The sequence below is a fragment of the Polypterus senegalus genome, chromosome 6, assembly GCF_016835505.1.
Source record: "Polypterus senegalus isolate Bchr_013 chromosome 6, ASM1683550v1, whole genome shotgun sequence".
In the NCBI taxonomy this organism is placed as follows: domain Eukaryota; kingdom Metazoa; phylum Chordata; class Cladistia; order Polypteriformes; family Polypteridae; genus Polypterus; species Polypterus senegalus.
This window is the reverse complement of record NC_053159.1, coordinates 158,656,793-158,681,719: the sequence shown is the minus strand read 5'-3', so window position 1 is coordinate 158,681,719 and position 24,927 is coordinate 158,656,793. Positions and strand designations below refer to the sequence as shown.

Sequence of the window (24,927 nt, the reverse complement as noted above, 5' to 3'; positions counted from 1 at the left end):
CCCTCCTCACATTAAGCCTCCCATTAACCTTCTTCATCTATTTGTATAGCACAGAGCCTACTAGGATTCCTACGTGTCGAGAACTGGAAATCCCGTCTTATCTGTTTAATTTTTTTTGAGCTCTGAATAATTATTTCAGTTTACAAGAATTTTATATTTTGAAACCTTTAATTTTAATTTTTACTCTAAATTGTATTTCTGTGCTTGAAAGAGTTTTTAATCTTTTTTATTTTACTGACTAGTGATGCTTCACTTGATTGGTTGATTTTCACCACAAACTACTTAGATCAGTGATTGGTAAATTAGCCGATCTCAAAAATGTTTTTTTTTTCTTAGATTTAATTCAGTTGTAGTACTTCTTTATGCTAAGTATTACAGTAATTGAGGAACTGCATGTGTCATCTTGCTGATGGAACTCCCTGTAAACAGAGAGCGGACTTTTAGAGAAAGTAAAGACAGGAATGTTGGCTTTCTGCTCCGTACTTCTAATATTTTTATTTTTATGCCGTATTGAGGATTTGTTCTGTTCTGTGTATTGTATTGTATTGACCCCCTTCTTTTGACACCCACTGCACGCCCAACCTACCTGGAAAGGGGTCTCTCTTTGAACTGCCTTTCCCAAGATTTCTTCCATTTTTTTTTTGGGAGTTTTTCCTTGTCTTCCGAGAGTGTCAAGGCTGGGGGGCTGTCAAGAGGCAGGCCCCGTTAAAGCCCATTGCGGCACTTCCTGTGTGATTTTGGGCTCTACAAAAATAAACTGTATTGTATTGTATTTTGCATTAAACAACAATTGTAGTCTACACCCCTTTGACACTAAGATTTAGGTTTTTTTCTATGTATTTGATTTGAATTTTAGTCCTACATCCTGTGCCCCACAACTCAAAGCGATTAACACCCAGAGGACCTCCATTTGATGCCCTGCCTGCTGACCGTTTGAGTTTTCTTGATCTTCTTGCTTGTCACCTTGCTGTTCAATTATTCCAAAGTGACAAACAACAGTGTGGTAGAATTGCAACAAAGAGATTAAAAAAAGTAACATTTTTTTATGCTCTGTGTGGAACATGTGTGTTGAAATAAACAGTAAAAAATTCTAGAATTAAACTTGTAAACTTTAATTCTACAAAAAGATACAAATATACAAATATTCAGTTTTACAGCAGGCAGAACTAACATCACTTATTGACTGGTACGACAATCAGCTTTGATTCTTTGTACAAATTAATTTGTCAGTTAATATAACATGCACAGATAATAGCAGCAAATGGGTCACATAAAAGACCCAAAATATTTTGTTTTTTTTTCACTTGAAGGTTTTTAGATACAAAAAATATAGACAAAATGCATATGTGTAAATGTAATATATATATATATATATAATACTATTGTCTGATACCTTCTGATTTATACTTGTAGAAGTGCATTATCACAATTCTATCTGTTCTTAAAAAGTTTATTCATGAAGGTACTTAAAAATGTTTTAACAACCCAGATATTTAGAAAGCAATATCTATGTACATTTTTTGCAAGAGTAAAGTCGATAGTGATATATAAATCAGTTTCAGTGTCCTGTAGGGCTAGTACTTTCTGGATGATGTGAGTTTATAGAAAAATACTTTACGTATATACAATGCTTCTCTGTATTCTGACTAAAAGGATTTATTTACAACAGAATTACTTTTGCGCAATTAATAAAACGTGCTAATAAATGGGTTCTGGCAAAGCCAGGACTGACTCTGACTGGCGAACACAGTCACATAGCTGGACTAGTGTTTGTTCTGCAGCTCTTGTCACTGTTAAGGACAGGCAAATGATAAATTAGCTACCATCGTACGATTTGCAGTGAATCACAATACAAAATAACCATTTCTTATTTTCAGAACCTGAGCCATTTATATTGTATAGCTTCATCAATTTACACTCATGTAGAAACAGAGGACGTTCAGATTATGATGTCTCAAACAAAGCAGTCACATCAACATTTGACAAACATAAGCCCACATCAAATTGTAGAACATCAAACTGGTTGGTAAAGCAGGCAAAAAACAAAAAAAAAAAAATATCACATTCAAAAAATATTTCTACAGTGATATAGTTGTATTCTGTTAAAAATATCGATGAAACAAATTGCACAAAAATCATGACAAAAAGTCACTAAAAATGTAGTTCTAGCCTCCGTAGCATTATGTTTCACCGTGGAAAAAGGTGCCAAAATTGTAGAATTTGTTTCAATGGTATTATTTGTAACAGAAACATGTTAATACCAAACGTTAACATAAATGCAGTAAGAAAGTCTGTTGAGTGCACACCGCTGTACTGATGCAGATTTAGTACACATCCTGTGTGCGATATATTTTCACAAACAGTCACCAACACACAGCCTGACTGTTGTAACTGGGGCAGCAGATGCGTGTTTCTTTAACATTTTCTTATAATATTTTTCTGCTGATTGTCCATGAGATGGCAGAATGACACTGCCTGTTCCACACAATTGACGCTACCCACTGGGTTATTGTACTCTACCACACTGCAAGACTTCCACATTTCCCCTGACATGAACATTGCGAACAGTACTTAGGAGGCGAAGATCTCTCTTGTTCTTTCTCCAGATCGCAATATTTTACTTTTTTGCCACTCTGAAGCTTCATTCGACCAAATTGGCTGTCTGGTCATACACCGCCCTACGCATCAGTTTTACTATCGGTGTCAGCCCATTTACATTGTCACAACTATCGCTTGATTCAACTACTGATTCAGTTTCAGTTTGTTCTAAAATGGTTTTAATATTTTTTTCTTTACCCACCATTGTGTGTTTTAGTTGAAGGCTCCATGATTATTTATGAGTTACTATAGAGTGGGAAAATAGAAATATTAATGATTTTTTTGAAGCATGATGTTATTTTATCCACTAGATGGCAGCAAAGTACTGTCCAGAGTGTTGACCGGTCTTAACACTGTACACACAAACAATACTGCCTGACCTAAGAGATACTCGGGGTTAACCGTTTTTACATAGAATTCCAAGCCCGAGAAACACTCTGGGTTAACAACAAGGAAGTCAATCAATATAGTCACAGATGATGTCACCATTTACACTTCTGAATATTTAAATTATCTTCATTGTCTTTATCTCCAAATTAAATATCTTCATATATAGCAAAACAAGTTCATTCTAGACGTTTTGAACTGGTTAGGTGTAACCCTAGGTTTTATGAGGATGTCAAGAGGTTGGGGCAGAAGAGGCAGACAGCCCTGAGTCCTGTCAGGCGAGACCGGTTGAACGGAGAATCGTGTGCTCACTGAGAAGGCACGTACCTTTATTTGTATGCTTTGTAGTTTGAGCCCATGTAAATAGCAAGAGGATTTGGAAGTGGGCCATAAAGATAGTATTTACTTTTCTTCTTGTAATGCTGTTTGAAGCATGCTGTAACATAAAGTTCATACAACCCCTGAATTCATAAAGTTGATACAATCCCTGAATTCACACACCAAATTTTAAGAACTTTCAATCAAAAAGACATGTAGCTGAAGGAAAATATAAAATATGTTAGTCAGCCTTCACAGATTTAACAAACGTACAGTACAACTCTTTATCATCCTGCATACAAATAACAGGATGGGAGAGTCCAGAACATTAATTTCCAAACACTACAGCATTTTTTAGTTTTTTAATTCTATTGTAGGGGTGCGAGCATCTGAAAACAGGCTGCAAAGCTAATTAAAATTTTCAACCTCACCAATCCTCGGCTAATGTATGACCAAGATGGGCAGCACTGTAGAACTGGCAGGAAAATAATTGTCAGAAAATTGGATCAGGTTTTGCCTGGGCCAGAAGCAACTGTGTATTATGGTGTGTGACCTGAGCGAGCGAGTCCGTATAATGATTATTTATTGAACAATAATTAATTTGAGAGCTGGGGTTAATGACGCAGTTGCATAACAGAAGTGGTCACGGTAGGTTAGGGATCCTGGACGTTTAATTGGGCCAGTAATCCTCACCCTATGACAAGCACATAATGTGCTTTAACCTTGGAACAGATATGGATTAGTGATTTGCTTAATGAACCTGACCGCTGATAAGGATTAAAGATGCGTGGAACTCAGCTCTAGAGTGTCACTAAGACACAATTATATATAGATCGATTTTTTTAATAGCCATTAAATATCTGTTCTCTAAAACTGACTGCTGGGATAGTCCTAAAGGGATAGTGCGGCCTTGGGTTATTAAAGTTCCAACCAAACTCTTATTTAGAGGGCCGCTCTTGCTGTTAATGGAACACAAGGTCTAAAGCAGGAAGCTCATTGTTTGAGATGCAAACTTGAAATACTAACCAGGGGCTGCATCATTACCCCAAACTGTTCTTAAAATCCTTTGCTTGGTTTAGTAATCCAGATTGCCAGTTTTCAAAAGGAGCCTCCAATGTGATGAAAATCTCAAAGACTGCTTGTGTTATTCACAATTCCAAAAGGATATTTTCTCTAAGTAGATGTTAAAAGAGGCCAACATTACCTTATCCCCCTCCTCTAGCAATTCTCTTTCATAAATAATGGAGTGGAGAAAAATCATTGTCTTTTTTTATCATTCTTCAAAATAGGAACAAAGAAGCAGGCTGCTATTATTTGACCTTTGCTGTTCTCTCCTGTAAATGCTGTTGTTTGTCCTGATGCGCGGTTGGTCCAGGACTGAACAATCTGGGACAACAAAATCCTTTCAACACTCATGAAACAATTACAAATTGTAGATTTAATTGTGTATATTGCATTTTTCTTTAATGGCGTTGAATGCAATACTTTCTGCTTGTGCTGCATTTCATTCTGTGTTACATTTTACCCGTACCATATTATTAATTTATGTATAGTCTCTTGGGTATGCAAGTGGACATAAACTTTATAAGAATAACACTAGTCAACAAAAAAAGTATATATATTTTTTTTCCTACAACTTGTTTGTGCTTAATCCAAATATGTTTTTTTCTTTAGAATTTCTCTGTCACGAAAGGTTTTAGAGAGGTGTGCAAGTTAAATTTGAGAATATAATATAATTACATGTATATTAAAATGAAAATGCACCATCTACTACTTTGACGTTTTTGATTTTCCGTTGTATTTCGCCTCAGGAACAACTCTTTTAGGAGTCCAGCAGTAATCAGCTGGCATACTGGGCCTCCCCTTGCTTTGTTAATGCTTCTGGCATTTTGGAAATGTTCTGATGAAATCATTCATCACTGACCACACAAAACTTTTCTGGTAAAAAGTCCAGTTAAGACTCCGGGAAATGAACCTTCAGTGACATACTGCACCCCATTGTTTGGCATGACTTGGGAAGGTCACTCGCTACTTCTGGATGGTGTTCAGACTCACAATTTCCCAATAAAGCTTGTGCAGACACTTTTGAAGCTTTGCTCAGCAGCTTTCTCAACTTCATTCAACTCTTCTTCAAACCTCTTGACACTTTTTTGAAATGACAACCTACAAAAATGCCATAACTTAATCTTGGCATCGCTGATTTGGGGACATTTTTTTCTAAACAATGTGAATCCGGTTCGTGTTTTATCCATTGCTTTAACAAAGCTTTTCATAAGTCCAAGATTGATAGGCAGAGGAGAAAGGTCCACTTTCTTAGGGTCAATAAGTGGGACACATTTTCTTGAAACAAGTATGTCTTTTTGAATAGAGTTTCTCTTCTAGTCCCTACTGTCCCACTCACAAAAAGTGCAATCTCCTTTGGATCTCCACAGATATTCCACTTAAATATTTTTGAATACTGAATGTTTTCTAAAAATTCCTTCATGCTTTCATACTACCCTTTCACATTAGTAGTGTTTGCTAAAGACACAGAAGGGAATTAATTTCCGTTATGGGAAAGGACAACTTCCAAACTGACTTTTGAGGAATCGATGAACAAGTGTAACTCATTCATGTTGTGTTCATTGCCAACAGTCTAAATTAATGAACTAAGAATTTTTTTAATGTAATAATGATTAACATTTGAAAAATATGTACTTATTTATTAATATTATTCTGCGATGATGCTAAATGGTGCTAAAATAAGATGGTGCTCTCATATTTGGATTCAGCATTATATTTAAAGTATGCATAGACTACTTGGGACAAAACTGTTGCTGACCAGTGTAATTCAATTACTTACATCACAACCCAGAAGTAAAAAATGGGTAATTCTGGATAAAGTCTACATTGAATATTATGTAATGATATTTTGTTACTTGCTACATTTCAAAATGTAAACAGCAAAAAATATGAATAACTTCTAATACTACTGTAGCTTTGGGAAGGTGCGGGCTGCTTATTAGATATCTAAGAACGGTATTGATGTTGGATTCCTGTGAAGTGAAGGAGCTACCTTAAACTTTATATAAGTAAAAAAATAAAAATAATTTGGGGTCAGAGACAGTGGCTCTGGTACCAGTCATAATGAGCCCAAATGTCAAAAAGATTACGTCTTTAGTTACGTCTAATCAGAAATTTCTACCAGTCTGGATTTCAGTTTTTCCAAAGTACATTAACTTCCCTGAATCGTCAAATATTTTCCTTCACTTCTTTCAAATAATTACCAAAAGAATTAATCTGTAATACATTCTTACAGGTACAAATGCGGCAAGGTACCTTAGCTATCGGCTACCCCCTTAATTTCCTGTTGGATAAGGAAAAAGGAAACTATCAACCAGAAAGTGAATAAAATGTACAGAACCAAGAGGCTTCTGTGCACTAAAAACACACGTGTCTGAATTATATGCCCAAATTAGACTCAAACTACATTAAAAAGTCCAAAATCTGACATTGAGGGCTGAGACAAAATGTCTAATTGAATGAAAAGTTCCACTAACAACGAGGGTTGGCTGCAGATGAAAATGACCTGCAGCCAACCTGTGACTAGACTTTACACGAGCAACACTGTACAATACGGATCACATGGAAACAAAATAGCTAATGTGAAAAATGTAACCCCCCTTTTTAGTTTTACACAAATATGGCTTACATTAAAAAGCAATAAATCCAAACAATTATGCCCTCAATAAAATTACAATAAGTAAGATACTTTTTGTTTGCATGAGTGTATTTGTAACTCTATTACAAAATACACATTATTGACTAATTAAACCTTAAAATTGAAAGTGAATTTAAGACAACTTACATCGTTCTCTCCACACTGGCCTACGGTAAGCCACTGACACTCTTCTTGTATATTGTTAATCTTTTAAGGCAAGACAGTGTGTGATCTCTCCCAAGTTGTAATGAATATCATTACCTAATCTGTCAGACCAATCCAGTATGCTCTTGTCTATTAAACAGTATTTAGAATTCACTGTTTCATCCTCGTAATAAACCGCTTCTCCTTTTGATTTATCACAAATGCACAAAGCACTGCTACAGTTGATTTGAGCTACTAGTGTTTATCTCCTTTTCAGGCAATTTTCGGTTTTCAAGAAGGACAGTATACATAGTAAGTGTTCAGCTCAAAAGCACTGTGGAGATGAAGTGGAGGGATTTCATTCGCTACAGTCACTGATGAACTTCAAGAGCTCAACGTCATATTTCGAAGCAGCCACTGCTGTGACCGACTGCTGCTGCTGCAGTCTCTCAGGGTGGGGACCATTTTGTCGTCTTCAGAAGGGGCATCTAGACACTGGTTGCTATTGACATGACGAAGTGTCAGCATCTGTTGGAAATAAGAAAACGGCAGATAAATATAAAATATTGTCAATAGCAAAAACATCAAATTGTTTTACCACACTAAAGAGGCAATTAGACTAGCAGGCAATAACTGGGACAGATCAATTATATCAGGTAACAGCTAATGACTTTATCTGTGACAGTTACAACAGATGTCTGCAGCTAACCGTTATTCATCATTTTAAGCACAGAGTGCTTTTTTCCCCTCCTATGTGTCTTTATAGTTGCCTTTCCGTCAAAGTAAACAGAACCTGCAAATGCTGTCTTTGACTCACAAACAGAAACATTAGGGTTAGGGTTACAGCTTAACATGTACAATTGGTAATGGTAGAACAAATTATCCTCTTGAGAGAGAGTTCCTTGGAATTGGTGGCTTGATTTTTGTCCTGACATGTAGCGTGAATTGTGGGACCTTACATATATAGGTGGGCGCCTTTCTAAATGATCTCCAGTCAACTCAGGTTGTCACAGGCGGACTCCAGTCAAGTTCTACACACATCTCAAGGAGAAATAAACCAAACAGGATGTGCCTGAGCACAATTTGGAGTGCCACAGCAAAGGGTCTGAATTATTATATGCATGAGAGTTTTCAGTTTTTGAGTTTTAATAAATTTGCAGGTATATTTGAAAACATTTTCACATTGCCATTACAGGTTATTGAGGGAAAATGTCAATTTATCCATTTAAAATTAAATCTACAACACCATAAATTGTGTAGAAAATGAAGAACTTTAAATACTTTCTGAATCCACTATAAATAATATAAACCATTAACACATTTCACATGCTTAACACATTGCAATAAACACGACAGATAAGCAAATTTCAAGTGCCTTTTTCTGTTGCGATAAATGAACACTTAACTAGTGCAATGACTGGAATAAAAAAGAATCTAATTGTAAAAAGTTAACAACTTTAAAGTACATTCTTTTCTTCTCACATCTGCAAAAATAAAGATGATTACAACATACAGTAAATAACGAAAAGAGTTGCAACACAGAGGCCTGACAGAATAATCTAATTAAATAATGAAAACTACTGGAAAATAAAGTAATATTGATGACTGTAAACAAGTGAAGGGCACAGTGTATTATTTCATGTGACTTCGAAAATTATAATATATATATATATATACAGTACAGGCCAAAAGTTTGGACACACCTCCTCATTCAATGTGTTTTCTTTATTTTCATGACCATTTACATTGGTAGATTCTCACTGAAGGCATCAAAACTATGAATGAACACATGTGGAGTTATGTACTTAACAAAAAAAGGTGGAATAACTGAAAACATGTTTTATATTCTAGTTTCTTCAAAATAGCCACCCTTTGCTCTGATTACTGCTTTGCACACTCTTGGCATTCTCTCGATGAGCTTCAACAGGTAGTCACCAGAAATGGTTTTCACTTCACTGGTGTGCCTTATCAGGGTTATTTAGTGGAATTTCTTGCTTTATCAATGGGGTTGGGACCAGCAGTTGTGTTGTGCAGAAGTCAGGTTAGTTTGACGGTCATTTATTTTTCAACAGGACAATGACCCCAAACACACCTCCAGGCTGTGTAAGGGCTATTTGACCAAGTAGTTTTGATGCCTTCAGTGAGAATTTACCAATGTAAATGGTCATGAAAATAAAGAAAACACATTGAATGAGGAGGTGTGTCCAAACTTTTGACCTGTACTGTATATATATATACACATATATACATATATACATATACATACAATAATAAATATATATACATACAATAATATATATATATATATATATATATACACACATACATACATACACACATATATATATATATACATACACATATATACATATTGTGAACGCTGGCCCCAGCACAGACAGACAGACGACATATTTTGCACCCACACACTGTTTATTATACACAATATATACAAAGTCACGTGCACTCACACCCCAGTGCCTCTGCACCGATCTCCCCAAGTCCAGGCCCACAGTCTCTTGTGCCTTCCTGGCCGCCTCCCGTCGCGGCCCCTTATATAACGCCCCCGGATGAGCCCCAGGTGTTTCCGGCATCTCCTCTCTAGCCACGCCCCAGCGTGGCGGAAGTGTCGGCTGCCTTCCTGGCAGCTCTCCGGGCGCCACACAAAGTCTTCCCCCCGGCACTTCCTGGTGTGGCGGAAGTGCCGGGCTCCCGGGATAATTAGGCACAAGGGCGCCGCCTGGCGGTGGCCACGGGTCCCTACAGGGCTGGGCTTCCATGCCCTGTACCCGAGGCCCCCTGCCTAACCAGGACGGACGCCCCCACTCTGTCTGGAGGAGGCATTTGCCCTCCTCTGGCCCTCCAAGGCGTCCCGGCCGGGCTCCAGTCCCAGCCGAGGACCGTACGGGATACACCGGCATCGGTGCGCCGCCTGGCGGTGACCACGGGCCCCTACAGGGCTGGGCTTCCAAGCCCTCCACCCATGGTCCCCAACAGAACCAGGACGGACGCCCCCTCGCGGTGTGGAGGAGGCACAAGCCCTCCTCACGTCTTCCAAGGCGTCCCGGCCGGGCTCCAGCTATTTAGAGTTTATTATAGAGTTATTTTAAGTGGCAGGCTGTACTTCACAAAATGTATTGTTAATAAGAATTACTTATGAATAGCTTGAAGTCACTTGATTTTTATTCCTTTTTTTTTTGTTTGGCATCTCCTGACACACTGATACGAGGAAATCCCCCAAATGATATACCATTTGACTTGACATGATATCTAGTTACGCAAGATTTTCAGCTTTTAGAAGTCACCCCCTATTTTTGGCCTCATTTTAAGGCCATTTTTGGACCATATTTTGTGCAGGGAATTACATCCTTATGACAAAGAGTAAATCAATAGGTGTCTTCAGCAAAAATGATTAGAAGGACTTCTGGGCAAGCCACATCAACTGACCCCAGGGGTTCACCCACTAATGAGATGTGAGGGGTCAAATTAACTTCTTTTCACAAATCGTTGAAAAAATGGGGATTGTTAGGCATATGGAGTGTTGTTTTATGATATTTCAAGGTTGCTGATCATGTATATGATATTTTTGATACCAGATTCTTTACCGTTGATCCTAACCCACTAAAGGCCATTCCGAGAAACTTAAAAATTACTAATTTTAAACTTAAGAACGTGGATCATCCTTTTAGTCTATTTGAAAGGCAGTAATTACAAATATGATGTTATTTTTATTCCTATACTAGAGATGTAGTCATCTATGGACCTCTATCTGAGGTTGAAAAATGACAAATTTCAATTATAATCAAAATTATTTAGACTTTAAACATTGTCACACATGTGCGAATAGGAGGCAGCTAAAGGGCTTGAGTAATTGTAATGCTATCTCAGACCAGGGGGTGTCGGAGTGTGCTGACTGTCTCTCTTAGCTCCTTATAGCCAATTTCCTGGGAAATCCCGCCAGATACAGGTGCCTCTGATGATGTCACTTCCGGCAATTCTGATGACATAATTTCCAGTTCTGGCATAAATTACATAATTTCCTCCACCAGCATTTAAAACCACCATCTTACCTCCACATATTTAGTTCTGTTTTTGACCCAGTCTTGTGAACAACTTGCTTTATTTCAACCTTTTTGCAGCCAGGATATAATATATGGGTGGCTGCCCCAAACCTTTGTATTTGTCTGGAGTTGTTTTGTGACAACATCATGAAGTAAATCATCACATTTCTAATAGACACTCTAAATTAGTGTGGCTTCTGCTAATTCAGACTTTTATCGCATATGTGCCCTGGCAATGTTAATGTAAATTGGAGAGCACCAGCTGTCCTTCGTGTAAAGATCCATGTCAAGATGTAAGAGTAACTTTTTTTCCACTCCTTCTATATTGTAGCTTCAAATGCTGCACTCCCATGCTAGCAGACACAGAGAGAATAGGAGTCCCCAATGTGAGATTCCTCATTAGTGGCTTATAAAGTGGTCATTCCTGGTGGGATAATTCAAGAAAAACCATACAACCCGAATTTGCTGCCTTGTGAGGTAGCATTTACTTTTCACCTCTTTCTATAATATACAATAAAAAAAAATGATGAGGTTGTTCTGTCATAAAAAAGCCAGACAGTTTAAATTCACTGCCTCAAATCGAGATTCGAAACACTGAGAATGAGGTTCATTTTCCAGGTGATAAAAATAACAAAATGGTCATCTTGTCAGGTCTTCCTTAAAATTACAAAAAATAGTCAATCTAGCATTTATATTAACTATTTCTTATTATTTAACAGTTATTATACCTGTAATGTGCATATGTGTTATGCAATCACAATAACATATTTTTAATCTTCATCTTTAATATTTATTTTTAATGCATACTTTTTAATTTTATTGTACAATACAGGCTGATCACTAAGCAGTATTTCACTGTATACCCTGTGTGTGTTTATGTGACAATTTTTTTTTTAAATCTAATCTAATCTTAAATGGAAGTTCTCAATAAAAAAAACATTATGGGAACTAACACAAACAAAACTAATAACATTAAAAGAAAATGAATTTTAATAGCAGCAGCAACATTAACACAGGAATATGGAAAAGTTTCTTTTAAGAATGGAAATAGTTTGTTGAGGTCAGAAAAAAATTAATAACCAGGATTAACTCTGGTTCATCGGTAACTACTTTTTTTTTTACAGTTTAATTATATTTTGAGCTATGTGATAAAACCCTAATATGTTTAGTTTGTGCTTTAGTTTCAGGAAAAAATCCAGCTATGTTTAATTGCTTATTGCATGAATCGATTAGCAAATGAACAGCAATTTCCTAAAATTCCATCCAGTAATTCACATGAACACGATGAAGTTGGAGGGCTGGTTTGTTTAATTTGTGACTTCAAGTGTCAATGCGCCATCCTTCACGTTCCCTGCCACTTCCTCCAACCAAACCCTATTGCCATTTATTTTCCTCCACCACACAATAGCTAAGGGATGTGTTACATTCCCTGAAACTGAAAAAAAGATTAAATAAACTGTTACTCTGCCTTCCTTGGATGCAGATTTTCTTTGTCAACCCCTTCGAGCAATCCTAGACTTTTTCATTCCAATTACTGCTTCCTAATATGCCATTTATTTTGTAGGTGTGGTGAAGGCATGTTTCATTGTATTAATAGTATACTGAAGTATTGCCCTGCTCTGTCAACCCAACATTTCATTGTTTTGTTTGTTTGTTTGTTTTTGAAACTATGGCTTTCTTGTGAGTTCTTCCTCTTATGCACTTACATTGACTCCTCTACAACTGAAAAGACCCAAAATGACTTGACCAATGAGCCACATAGCCATTCATGCATTATCTTGCCTGCTTATTTTATTGTAGATTTTGGGGGACCAGAATCTCTCCTGACACCTAAACTCACTAAAGTCAACCATTAATCTAACACATGTCTTTAGGAAAAAACAGGGAGAATATTTGAACTGCAGACAGACATAAACTGGGACAGCAGTCAAACCCAGGGTCCTGGGTCCATGACTACTAATTTGTATATCATTATGCCACCATTCTTTTCAATTTTTATTAGGAAGTGCGTTATTTCAGGGGATGCAGGAGAATTGCTTACTGTGTTTAAGCTGCCCCTGGTCACAATTTTAAGCACACACAAGTGCATTCAATTAGATATTCCTAAATTAATCCAATTGCCATAATATGGCATTGCACAGTAGTTGCCAGATTAGAGGACTACATCAACATATCATATCTGTCACACATGAGGACCTGAGCAATGATAATATTAATTATATCATTATTCATGACAATAAACTTGAATCTGAACTTATTACCTCTGCTAGTATTCAGGTTTAATGCTACTTAACTATTATTACTAATTTACATGTGGCTGACATCTTTATTCAAAACGACTTCCAAAATGAGAATGGAATATAATTGTTTACATTAATTTTTATATTGGTGTGCAGGCAGGTTAAGTGAGGCAGAGGTGAGAACTGAACTGGCAAACAACTGGATAAAAGTTCAAGGTCTTAATCAATACACTTCTCCCAATTCTATTAATTTTATAGTCTATAAAATATAAGAATGAATATGATATGCTTTTCTATTTACAATTGTTCTTATATAAAGTAAATTTCTGTAAGTTTGATAAGTTCAGTTTTGCATTGCTATTTATCTTGCATCTGATTTTGCGGAGACAATCTCCAACCTCTCAACATATTAGATTGAGTGAGGCAGTAAATGAAGGGAGGGAGGGATGGAGGGATGGATGGATGGATACAAGTCAGTCTTATCTCAAAGGTTCCACATTGAGGTACTTTCCTTTTCTACTTGAAAGGCTGCATATTAATCATTACCTATTGTAAAATATCAGCATTACAAACTAATGCCTACAGCAGAATTTCATTCTTTATTAGAATATATATCAGAATGGTGTAAAAAACAGGCACAAAGGTACAATTGTAAATCCATCTGTTTCGATCACGTTGTGCATTTAGGTGCTACCTCTGTTCACCTGATATGCTAGCCTTATTTCCACACTCTTTGTGCTTCTTGCTTTCTTTGTTCATCAGCCATTCTAGCTATTATGTCTTCATTCTTTGTGCACTGAGTTGTATTTGTTCATTGGGCATTCTAGCCCTTACATCCCTCTCTTTGTGTGCCTTTTGTTGCTTTTGTTCATCGGTCATTCTAACCTTTATGTCCCTCTTTCTTTGTGCTTCTTGTTGCCTTGGTTTATTGGACCATCGACAACATTACGCCCTGGCATGAACATTTTATTATTTTAAATATTTAAACTGCAGAAGAGGACAAAAACAAACAAACAAAGAAATGAAGAAATAGAGGTACATGAAGAGAGACACAGAGAGAGTGAGACTGATCTAGAATTAATTATAGGACAAGAGTAAATGAACACAGTGTGACAGAGTGTGTCACTTAAAGAAGTAACATATTCATCATCTCACTCTCAGAGTCTGCTTAAATTGTGACCCTTTAATGAAGGTTTTTCATTATTTGGGAAAGACACAGATCTTACAACTAAATTTTCTCATGTTTAAACCTGGTCAATGTTTAAGTTTCTTTAAATGTGTATTTTGTTAATTTTTTATTCCTTAGTTGCTATTGTTTATGTTAAAATTAAAGAAATAGTTTTGATTATTTCAAGTTTATATATACATTTTTTGCTGCTGAATTCAAAGCTAAATTCTCCGTCATGTAACACTTTTTCACAACAATATTGTAAACATTTGTTACATTTTAATTGAAATTCTTTTCAATTTTGTACTTAAATGTGATGTGATGGAAACATTTTAATTATAGTTTTCATTGTGTTCATAAATGCAAATGAAAATAACTATTCTCAAGTAAAACAATTTGAATGAGTTTAATTTCACAGACCTGTATTATTTGTCTAATTATGTACGTTCAGTCAATTTTGTATTGTTCATTATTTAGCGTCTATGTAGGGTAATCTTGTTCTTTGCTGTTTTCGTGTTTTTGGGTGAATCCCCGAGAGGCGGAGTCACCATTACTTTCACAACAAGAACCTCCCCCAGCTTGTAAAGGCAGACTGAGTAAGTGAGTTACTTGTAGTTTATGTGAATGCACATTGGTGGAAGAGATGTTTGTATTGTATGTTTGCCCTTATTTTGATTTTCTTGGTTTGATGAATATTTTGCTTGTCTTTGGATTTACCGTACTGGATTTTGTATTGAGATTAGCAGATCGCCTTTTAGGCAAATCCTTTTGCCTTGTTATATTTTTAAATAAATTATATCATTTTTGTCAATAAATTCGTTTTCATAAAGATTTTTTTCTTGCCATTCATTACACAAGTTGGGGTTGACCATAACCCCCTCTGTTGTGGGACATTTTAAAGATTTTCTTGGGACTTTGTAATTATTTCATCACTTTTAAAACATAAGCCCCATTTGGTCAGTGTAGGCCGAAGCTAGCTTTTTTGTCATTCTTGTTTGTATGAAGCATAGCAGATTTTAGCATTGTATTATCTGTCAGTTTCTGACTTGTAATTTTCATTTAGTATGTTAATAAAAGTTTATAGATTTTCATTACTTTCAGCAGGCAACACTTTGGTTAAAGGATAAATGTGGTATTTTTCAATTCAGTTATTTCTTTATTTATTGACAAAATTGTGTTCTAAGTTTAAGCACTTTCTATAAATTAAAAAAACATCTTGCCCTACTGGCACTCTAGATTGGACTCTATGGGGCATGGAGGAAAGGCTTAAAAACCAAATATGACCATTTTTCAGGTCAAGACAGGTCCTGATCTGTGTCTTGCGATCACACACACAATGTAGAATAGTTTATAAGAGTCAAAAAAAAGTTGGGGAAAAAAAAAAAAGCCATGCATAATAGCATTAAGTCCAACAACATGTCATCAAGGGGGTGACTTTTTCTTAAAACAACAAATCACAGTAAACTTTTCATGCCATGTGGAAGGTTTTGTTTTGATTTGCTTCCACATTTATGTGGGAACTCATACTAACAAAAAGAAAACATCCTTACCACAAGAAAAATAGTACCAGGAATATGTGATAAAATAATTATTTCCAGATCCCTTTTGTTGCCACAAACATGCATTGAGAAAGCATGGATCAATACTAGACAACTGTCTTGCCTTGAAAACATGACCTATTTGGTAAGTTTTTAAGCTTTTCCTCCATGCCCCATACCCTTCTTTGTAAGGCACCAGCGTGTGAGATAGTTTTTGAAATTTATATAAAGTGCTTAACATACAACAGAATTTTGCATGGCAAATGCATTTAAATTATGTTTGTGAATAAATAAATTGCAAAATACAAAACTTATCCTTTAAACTGCTGCCTTAGAACTTAAAAGTCCTGGATTTCAAATCCTGTCTGTGCTGAGTGTGCGATGTATGTGTGGAGGGTCTTGAGGCTCACGAATTTCTCCAAAGGTGTACAATTCGAAGTAGGCCTGCAGTGTATCAAGAAAACAAGGCATTCCAGTCCACCAGCAAACGCACGGCTTAAGAACTGATTCAAGTTAGAAATTGCCACTCAAGATCTAAAAAGCCAAAGTTAATGTATGAGCTTCTAAAAACTAAATTAGAGGAAAGAAAAAGGCTGATTATTGATAAAAATGTCTGCTGTATGGAGCAAGTCTGCTACATCACTGGAATGAATTCCCCTTTAGTAAGGAGCAGCTCAAATGAACTTTTAAAGTGAGATGTGTCATAAACAAAGCTCTCTGCTGAGAAATACTTAATTAAACAATAAATGTGGATGCTTTTTAAAATAATTACAGAACACTCTTGAGGCTTTTTGCTAATCATAACTAAAATTAGGATAAGAAAACAGGAAATGAAAATTAAAAAGGGTTAATCATAAATGGAAATGCATTTCTTAGGTTATATAATATTAAGATGAAAAGTGAAAAAGAGAACTACTAAAGATGGTTAGAGAATTACCCCAGAACAGAATACCCTTTAAAGGTAAAGGTACAGAGAGAGGTGTGTTGTACCGAGGATACCACTTAAAAGAGACGGTTCAATCGATTGTTTAGGGTTCTATCTTAAGGACAATAGACCTACACAGAATTTGTGTCAGTGGTGATGAATTATTGTTAATTGTCTCTGATACATTTTGTTACGGTCTTGCTCTACATCTTTTTTTTTTTTGAGAAATGTGATCTTCTTAAAAGCTTTTTTTTAAATTTACAGTCCAAGAAAGAATTAAGATTAATGTCATTTTAAGTGTGAACCAATAATCCCATTTGTCAGTCTTAGTATTTAGTTAATGCAATTCAAGGTGCCCATTGTGGTTGTTAGGTATTGTCTCCAACAAGGCATCATGGGAAAGCTCTACTATAAATCTCACAGCAAAATTTCAGTCATTTATCCAAGATTATAGATTTGATTCTGAACAAGTCCAGTGTGATTATTAGACCTCTGGCCATTCCTGTTTTGAATACGCTTAAACTTTGGTGCTAGTAAACTGTTTTGGTTTCATCCTTTAGAAAAAACACACTCCTCTTCCTTGGTTCATTTTAATTAACAACTGATTGGATGTACACTAAAGTCTGTGCCAGTGTACAAAATGAAAGGCCAGTTAGAACTCTGAAGCCAGTGAGATGAGCCTGGGCTACAGTTCAGTTGAGTGGTCTTGGCTTCCCTACGGACATCACTGCCAGGCCGTCGAGGGCGGCTTTCCTCCCTTCATCCTTCATGCTCATGTAGTTTACCTTCGGATACTCCTGGAGGACACCTGCCTTGCTCACCCCACTCATTCGAACATTCAGTGGGGCAAACTAGCCCCCAGAGCGCAACCGACTAAACGCTCCTTCACGGGGCCCCAGCTTGTTCGGTCCTCTGCTATAGGTGGCCAGATCATCCTGCTAGGACTGCTCTTTCCTGTCCATTAACCTCCTTTATCTTCACCTCCATCCTCGATGTATCTATCCATCTATCTATCTCTTCCTTCCATTTTTATTGCCCCCTTTCTCTGATGTCAACCCGTATATATACACATACCTCCGCGCACCTCTGTGGACACAGCGCCTTAATCACACACCTCAGGAAGTCAATGAGGCAATCAAGAACGACTCGCTCCCATTACCCCACTTACCTCCCACGGTCGTGCAATTGCACCCACGGAGACCAACACAGCTATACAGATTTAAAACCTAGCCTTTTTTTATTTGAAAAGGCGGGAACCCGCTATACCACAGGCATACCTTCCAGTGTTGGATTCTGTTTTGCGGCTAAAGGCACCGAGACAGATTTGAGCTCCCAAAAAACCTGAAATGTGTTACTATGGTGTGGAAAATAGTTGAACAATAAGGATACCAAATTTTGCTTCCTTTGGAGACCAGTCTGAGAATGGACATCAAATGCACTCAATAAATAAATGATTCTTTTCTTCTGTTTACAGTAGAATCCCTGATGCCTATGAGAAAAGTTGTAATGCCAGATCACCTTAAATTCCTTCGCACCTCTTCATCAGTGTCTTTGTTTTTCAAATGTGTCAATAAGCACAAACAGCAAGCTGCGTGCTATACCAAGAACAAACCCCCACTGATGCTGTTGAAGTTCTCCCAGCTCGAGTCTGTTTATCTGGGTGTTAGGTGCATTGAATTAGTGAATTTGCTAACTTGTCTACTTTAAAACAAACATTCTGTGCAACTTCAAATACAAATTAGTTTACTGTTTCAATTTTACCTTGACAGCAGTTACACCATCCTGTATATTCTGTGTATTTTCCCTTTTGTCCACCTTTGATAGCTGCTACTGACAGCAAACAGGTCGCCAAAACAAGTTAATGAAACACCAGCAGACTGTGCGAATGGGTAGGAAGTCATTGTCACCTTCTACTTGGGCATGCAGGACTTCAATCCTCCATTGGCAAGTCTGGTGAGGTGCATGCAGAAACCACTGCTTCAGGAAATTGTTTCTTTATGAAGTCTATCTAGGAGATAAGCGTAAGCTAAACAGAACGAACGCATAAGCACTTCAGTCTTCCCAATGTTTCGTGACAGGTAAGTTAACTGATCTTCCTAACCATAAAAGTATAAAATGCATGCAAGGAAAATGAAAAATGATCTAGATATGAATGACTTACCTTGTGGAATTATGCAAAATACGCTAAACCAACCTCATAGTACCATTACCTGCAGATTATGATTCATTATTTCAATGTCAGTATAATTTACTAGGGTGATCAGAAGCCGTGGTGACAGGGACAGTTCCAATTTCTGACTATCATCTTGATAAATAACTAAAGAATATCAAAATGTCCTGGTTTAAACAGGCTACCCATCTAATAAAAGACTGCTTCACCGAAACAAACATCCTCACAATATATTTAGAACAGCACATATGCAGGTTCATGGGATAAGCCCATACCCAACCTCTATATCCCTGTCCCTCCACCTCCTGTTTGATGTAATATACATATAATAGCACAGTCAAAATGTCTAAGGGGAAATGTTGATTAAGAACTTGTGTTAAATTTGAACAGCAGCAGGAGAAGGACCAAGAGCCAGACAAAAACACATTTACAATATTTGTTTCCACAAGAACTACTGTGTGGAATCCTAAGTCTCCTTTTGTGAAAGTGTTTTATTTTTTTCCATTCCTTGATCCCTCTCTGCTGATGATGAGATAAAGCAGGAATTAAACAAATGAGAATACGCTTAATATGTGGGCATACATTTTGCATGTGTTCAGATTTGGGGACCTTTAAAATTTGGTTACCCTAAAATTTACCATCAAAGTGCCACATTCATGAGATCCATTATGGTCAGTTGGTATAGTAGAGTTTGCCTTTCAATTCTGTTACTCTTTAACAGATATCAATACTGAAGTCCCATCATCTACTATGGCCATTTTTTTTTTATGTTAGCTGGCAATTGCAAATTGTGGTACAGTATGTCTGTTTGCATATGTTTATGTGTGTCTGTGAGCAGGCCCGGTTCTAGAGGCAAGCCACCATCATGCCATTTAATTTCAGCCGCCCCCTCACCCTATAATACCTTCACTCATTTTCTAAACCAGTGTATTTAAATTTAAAAATTTTCGCAATTTCCTTAATGTAAAAAAAAATGAAAGAAAATTTCTTCGTAGGTAGAAGAAAACTTGACTTACGCATTTAACAAATCGGCGACAAGTTTAATTAATTCATCAGTAAAATTCTGATTAACACTACAAAAACTTTTGATTGATGTGCTGCGTACTTGAGCTGCCTCACTTCACGTGTTGGTAGTGATTTGCCCGTTTTTCTTTGAAGCAAGTTACCGACATTCGACAGGAAAAAAACGAGCCCTGCGCCAAGCCTGCGTTTTGTTCGGCCGCCTTTGTGCATGCACCCTTTGCACGACCAGCAGAACCGGGCCTGTCTGTGAGTGACAGTGGCTCTTGTGATGGACTAGCCAGTCCAGACCCATTTTCAGTCTTTTGCCCAATCCTGGTGTGATAGTAAGAGGTCTCCCACAACACTGAAATGGATTGAGAAGGTTCTATAGGGTGGTCCAGATCTAATTATGCAACTTTTAATGCAATGCAGGAGAGCAATACAAGACAAAAGAATTGTTCGAAATATCTTGTAATAAACGAAAATGGACTTACATTGAATTAATTCACTGATTTTCCATGTAATGCCCCAATTGTCCTCCATTCAGTTGTGAATTCTCTATGTAATAACTTAATAAGTTATAGCATAATGAAAATTGCATAAATAGATCTAGACCACCCTGTAGAACCTACCTAGTGAACCCCATTCATTGAGGGATACAGTGCCTATACAGCCCTTGAATGGACCTGAATGTTACCCCATGCATAGATTTTCTAACTTGGACAGGGGTAGTTTCATTATTCTTTCTGTGGGTTGTATTACAATCACAGGCTCCTTAGGCTGCAAAGGGACATGTTGTCGCTAGCTATAAGTTGAACAGCCATTTGGTTAACCATGCAATGCTGCATGTGCCTGTGTACAGACTGTTGGTAGTTGGATTGTGTTACTCAAAGAGATACTGGAACAAATAACAAATAATGGGTTAATACATAAATAATAAAAAAAAAACACTTAGATATAGAATTCCAACTACAAAAAAAAACACTAAACTTTCAAAGGTAAAGCAAAATCACTTTAGAAATAATCAAATCAGTTATTTAATAATAATTAAAATAAAAGTAAAAACAAACAACTTGTTTCTAACCTTGGTTTTACTGCACTAAAATATACAACATGATTTTTCCTTTATTATTTGCTCAGCTGCAGGTCTTTTTATTGCATTACAGTTACTTGCTGGATTACTTTCTAAATAAAGCAAATGACCCCTAGAAAGGTGCAAGGACTTCTCAATGTTGACTGCCCTGGTTGTGTTTGGGTAGTTTAAATACTAATTGCTTGAAACCATAGCAGGGGCTGTTGGCAGTTAAAGGCCATGGTACTTTTATTGAGGAGATTCAGTCATTGTTCTTTTTCTTGGCTGGGAAAAATAAATCATACCAATTGGACACTCCAATTTAATTGTTCTTCTAGAAGATACTTTAAAGTTTCTCACCATAATAGGTAGGCCCTTTAACATATAAGGCTTCAGAAGAGTATAAAGTGAAGTTTGCTGGCCAGATGGCTGCAATCCTGAGCACACTGGAGAATTATGTGATGAAAAAAAAGAAGAAGAAGGGACAATGACTCTCTAGTGTGATTAATAAATAAAAGATGTAAAACTCAAAGGTTTACTGACTGAACTCATAACAGCTAGTGTGGAGTGCAGAGAATGCAATGTTTCTTAGAATGTTCTTCTGGATTACAGACCTGCTTTCTCCTCCCATGTCCATGGTCTATTTCCAATTTTATTTTGGAAGTCTGCCAGGCTGGTGGGTAAATTGTATGATATAAGGGTTATTCTGGCAGGAAATCAGGTGAGGAAAATCTTGCCTATATTACCAAATTTTAATCAATCATACATTAATTGACAACATTAGGGTGGAATGGTGGCTCTGAGGCTAAGGATCTGTGCTGGTATCCCGAAGGTTGCCAGTTCCAATCCCCGTCACTGCCAAAAAAAAAGAGATCATACTCTGCTGGGCACTTGAGCAAGGCCCTTAACCTTCAATTGCTCCAGGGGTGCTTTACAATGGCTGACCCTGCGCTCTGACCCCAAGGGGTATGTGAAAACTAACAAATTCCTAATACAAGAAATTGTATAAGGTGAAATAAAGAACCAAAAAAAAAAAAAAAAAAAAAAGTATTGCTCATTGCTTTATATATATATATATATATATATATATATATATACACACACACACACACACATATACAGTACTATATATTATATGGTACCTGCCAAATAATGCAAAGAGTACAAGCAACGTGTTTTGCCCTATTTGTGGATCATCAGATGTAGGTACTTTTGCTTCCCCTTGTGAGAATCGAACATCGGGCGGTTGCGCCACAGTGGCTGGTTCGCTTATTTGACAGGGTGTAGATTGGAGTATTACATGCATAGGTCTGATCAGGATCACAATCTGATATTTGGATGGTTATCTACCAGCAAAAGTGCATACACCTGATGAGCCCCAAATAGGGTGAAACAAGTGTTGTGTACTTTTTGTATTATTTGGCAGGTACTACATAACATGTCTAATGTAAATGTCTCTGTCATATTCCATTTGGTGTGGAATTCATAAAAGCACCATCTGTTGGAATGACAAGTAGAAGGCATTTTATTAATACAAATGTCTGTGATGTGCCATCTTTTAGAATGACAAAGACAATAGCAACTAGATGGACACATAGGCAGATGCTTATCCTTTTATTAAGGTGGTTCATGATAAATATTTATCTTAGTGTCTTCATTCAGCATCCGAAATTCTGAACTAATAAATAAAAAGGGACATGTACTCAGATCACCAGAAAGTGGCATGCCCTCCAATGTATGTACAGCCCAAGTGTCCTCCTTTGACTGGCACTGCTATAACAAACCTCTTGGGAAGATGCTAGAAATGCCACAGCAATGCTCTACATCACAGCATGTCCTATTGGTGCATCTGCCTATATTTTTCTAAAGAGGCGACAAACATGAGGGATGCCTACCCACCACTTAGGGTACCACACACTCCAGTGTCAGCCTGGAATGACTGGGTCAATTCCAGCTCCCTTAACTGTTAAATTAAATGTGTGCAATATACAAACCTCAAAGTGTGTAACAGTGAAAATAATGAACAAATATTGGAAAAACTAAAACATTTTCTAATATAATTTAGTCCTCCTCAGAGGAAATGTATTCATTTGGCCTGATTGTTTTGCAAAAACCTGTTGTCTTTGATGAACCCCTACAGACTTCTGCCAAATGCAGTTTGTAGAATACTGCTAATAATTATCGAACCAATGTTAATGAAAGATAAAAAGCACTGCTAGAAAGCTGCTGGCTCAAGTCATGAATAAACATCTCATAAGGACACCACTATTTTTATCTGCATATCATATTTGATCATTTTGTAAACAGATGGATCATAACTAACAACTTGATGACTTTGCAAAATATTAATCTAATTTCCTTCCCCATTCAGTATACAAAAAGCTTAACTTTTGTTTGAAGCCAATATAAAGTATTTTCAAAAATATATATATACACATATATTACAGAAAGGCACCATACATACTACCACGTCATTATTCAAAACTTGTGATTTTAAATGGAAACAATCTCTGTCAACACTAGTGTTTTCATATCATCTAAGAAAGTATTTCTGTCCCCAATAAAACTACTGAAAATGTATATGATATAAATGTTCACCTACAATTGGCATGCATGTATTTGGGGGAAAAAAATCCAAGAAGGGGTAGTAACACTGCAAGCCATGGGATTTAACTGTAACAACTGGTAAATTATTCACATTTTGCAGATGTGTGCAGCATTCAAACTGTACAAAATGCAATTCAGATGCATACAAGTAAGCAACGCAACAAGTGCCATGGATTATCAAAACTCTATGTTTACTATGCTGGGATATGGTTCATTCTGTGAAGTATAACCAATTAAAGAATGAGACACTGTAATGAAGGGCTACATAATAAACACAAACAAATCATAGCATGATTAAAGTCTATGTTTTCGTAAAACTTCCATTTTCATCCATCCACATTACAATGTTTGAGGCTGTGTTATCAGAAGTATCCGACTGTGGGTATGTGGGTTCAAAACGCTGGAGTAGCGTGGATGTAACGTGAAAATGGTGAGTAATGTCTGTGTTTTAAACAACTTAATAATGTGGACAAGGCCTTAGAATCCCTCAAAGATTCCATGACCAAAAAATAAACAGACAAAAATAATGACATGACTACTTGCTTGGATGGGTATGTACAATATATTACTAAAATGCCATGTTATAAGAACTATTAAAAATATAAGTTTCTGAGGGGGAAATTGCATATGAACACTCAATCAATGATGACAACATGACCACGGCCTAGGTGATGGTGTTGACATCATTATGGATTTACAGGTAGGTTGCAGGAGCAAACAAGCTGTAACATTTAATGGGTAGTTTCAGGCATCTTCTGGGTAAAGGCAGTATTTCATGGTCCTATGGAAATGTGGCATTATTGATCAGTGTGAGAAATCATTAGTATCATCATGCATGGAAATCAGTTAAGATGTGCCAAACGTGGTTTGTGAAAGCTTGAACTATGTACTACTTTATTTTCTCCTAGATGATCAGATTCATCTTTTTGCATATTTGGGTGAAAAAATACCTTTCTTGGGAGAACATGAATAGTTTCACGGTAAGAAAAAACACAAATGG

General features: G+C 36.7%; 1 protein-coding gene across 3 annotated transcripts in view; it reads right to left on the bottom strand.

Moving 5' to 3' along the window:
- The window catches only part of galnt13 (UDP-N-acetyl-alpha-D-galactosamine:polypeptide N-acetylgalactosaminyltransferase 13), a 241,880-nt gene that overhangs the window by 6,626 nt on the left and 210,327 nt on the right, over positions 1–24,927 (bottom strand). Inside the window, exon 12 of one of the 3 annotated variants that reach the window (XR_005634152.1) lies at positions 7,151–7,675. Coding sequence is in view for 1 of the 3 variants with exons in the window: in XM_039757433.1 (XP_039613367.1) it covers positions 7,532–7,675 (144 nt within the window). In the remaining 2 variants the exon portion in view is untranslated. Of the gene's footprint in view, positions 1–1,089; positions 7,676–24,927 lie in introns of those variants that run through there. The other 2 variants (XM_039757433.1, XM_039757432.1) reach the window with 2 other exon arrangements.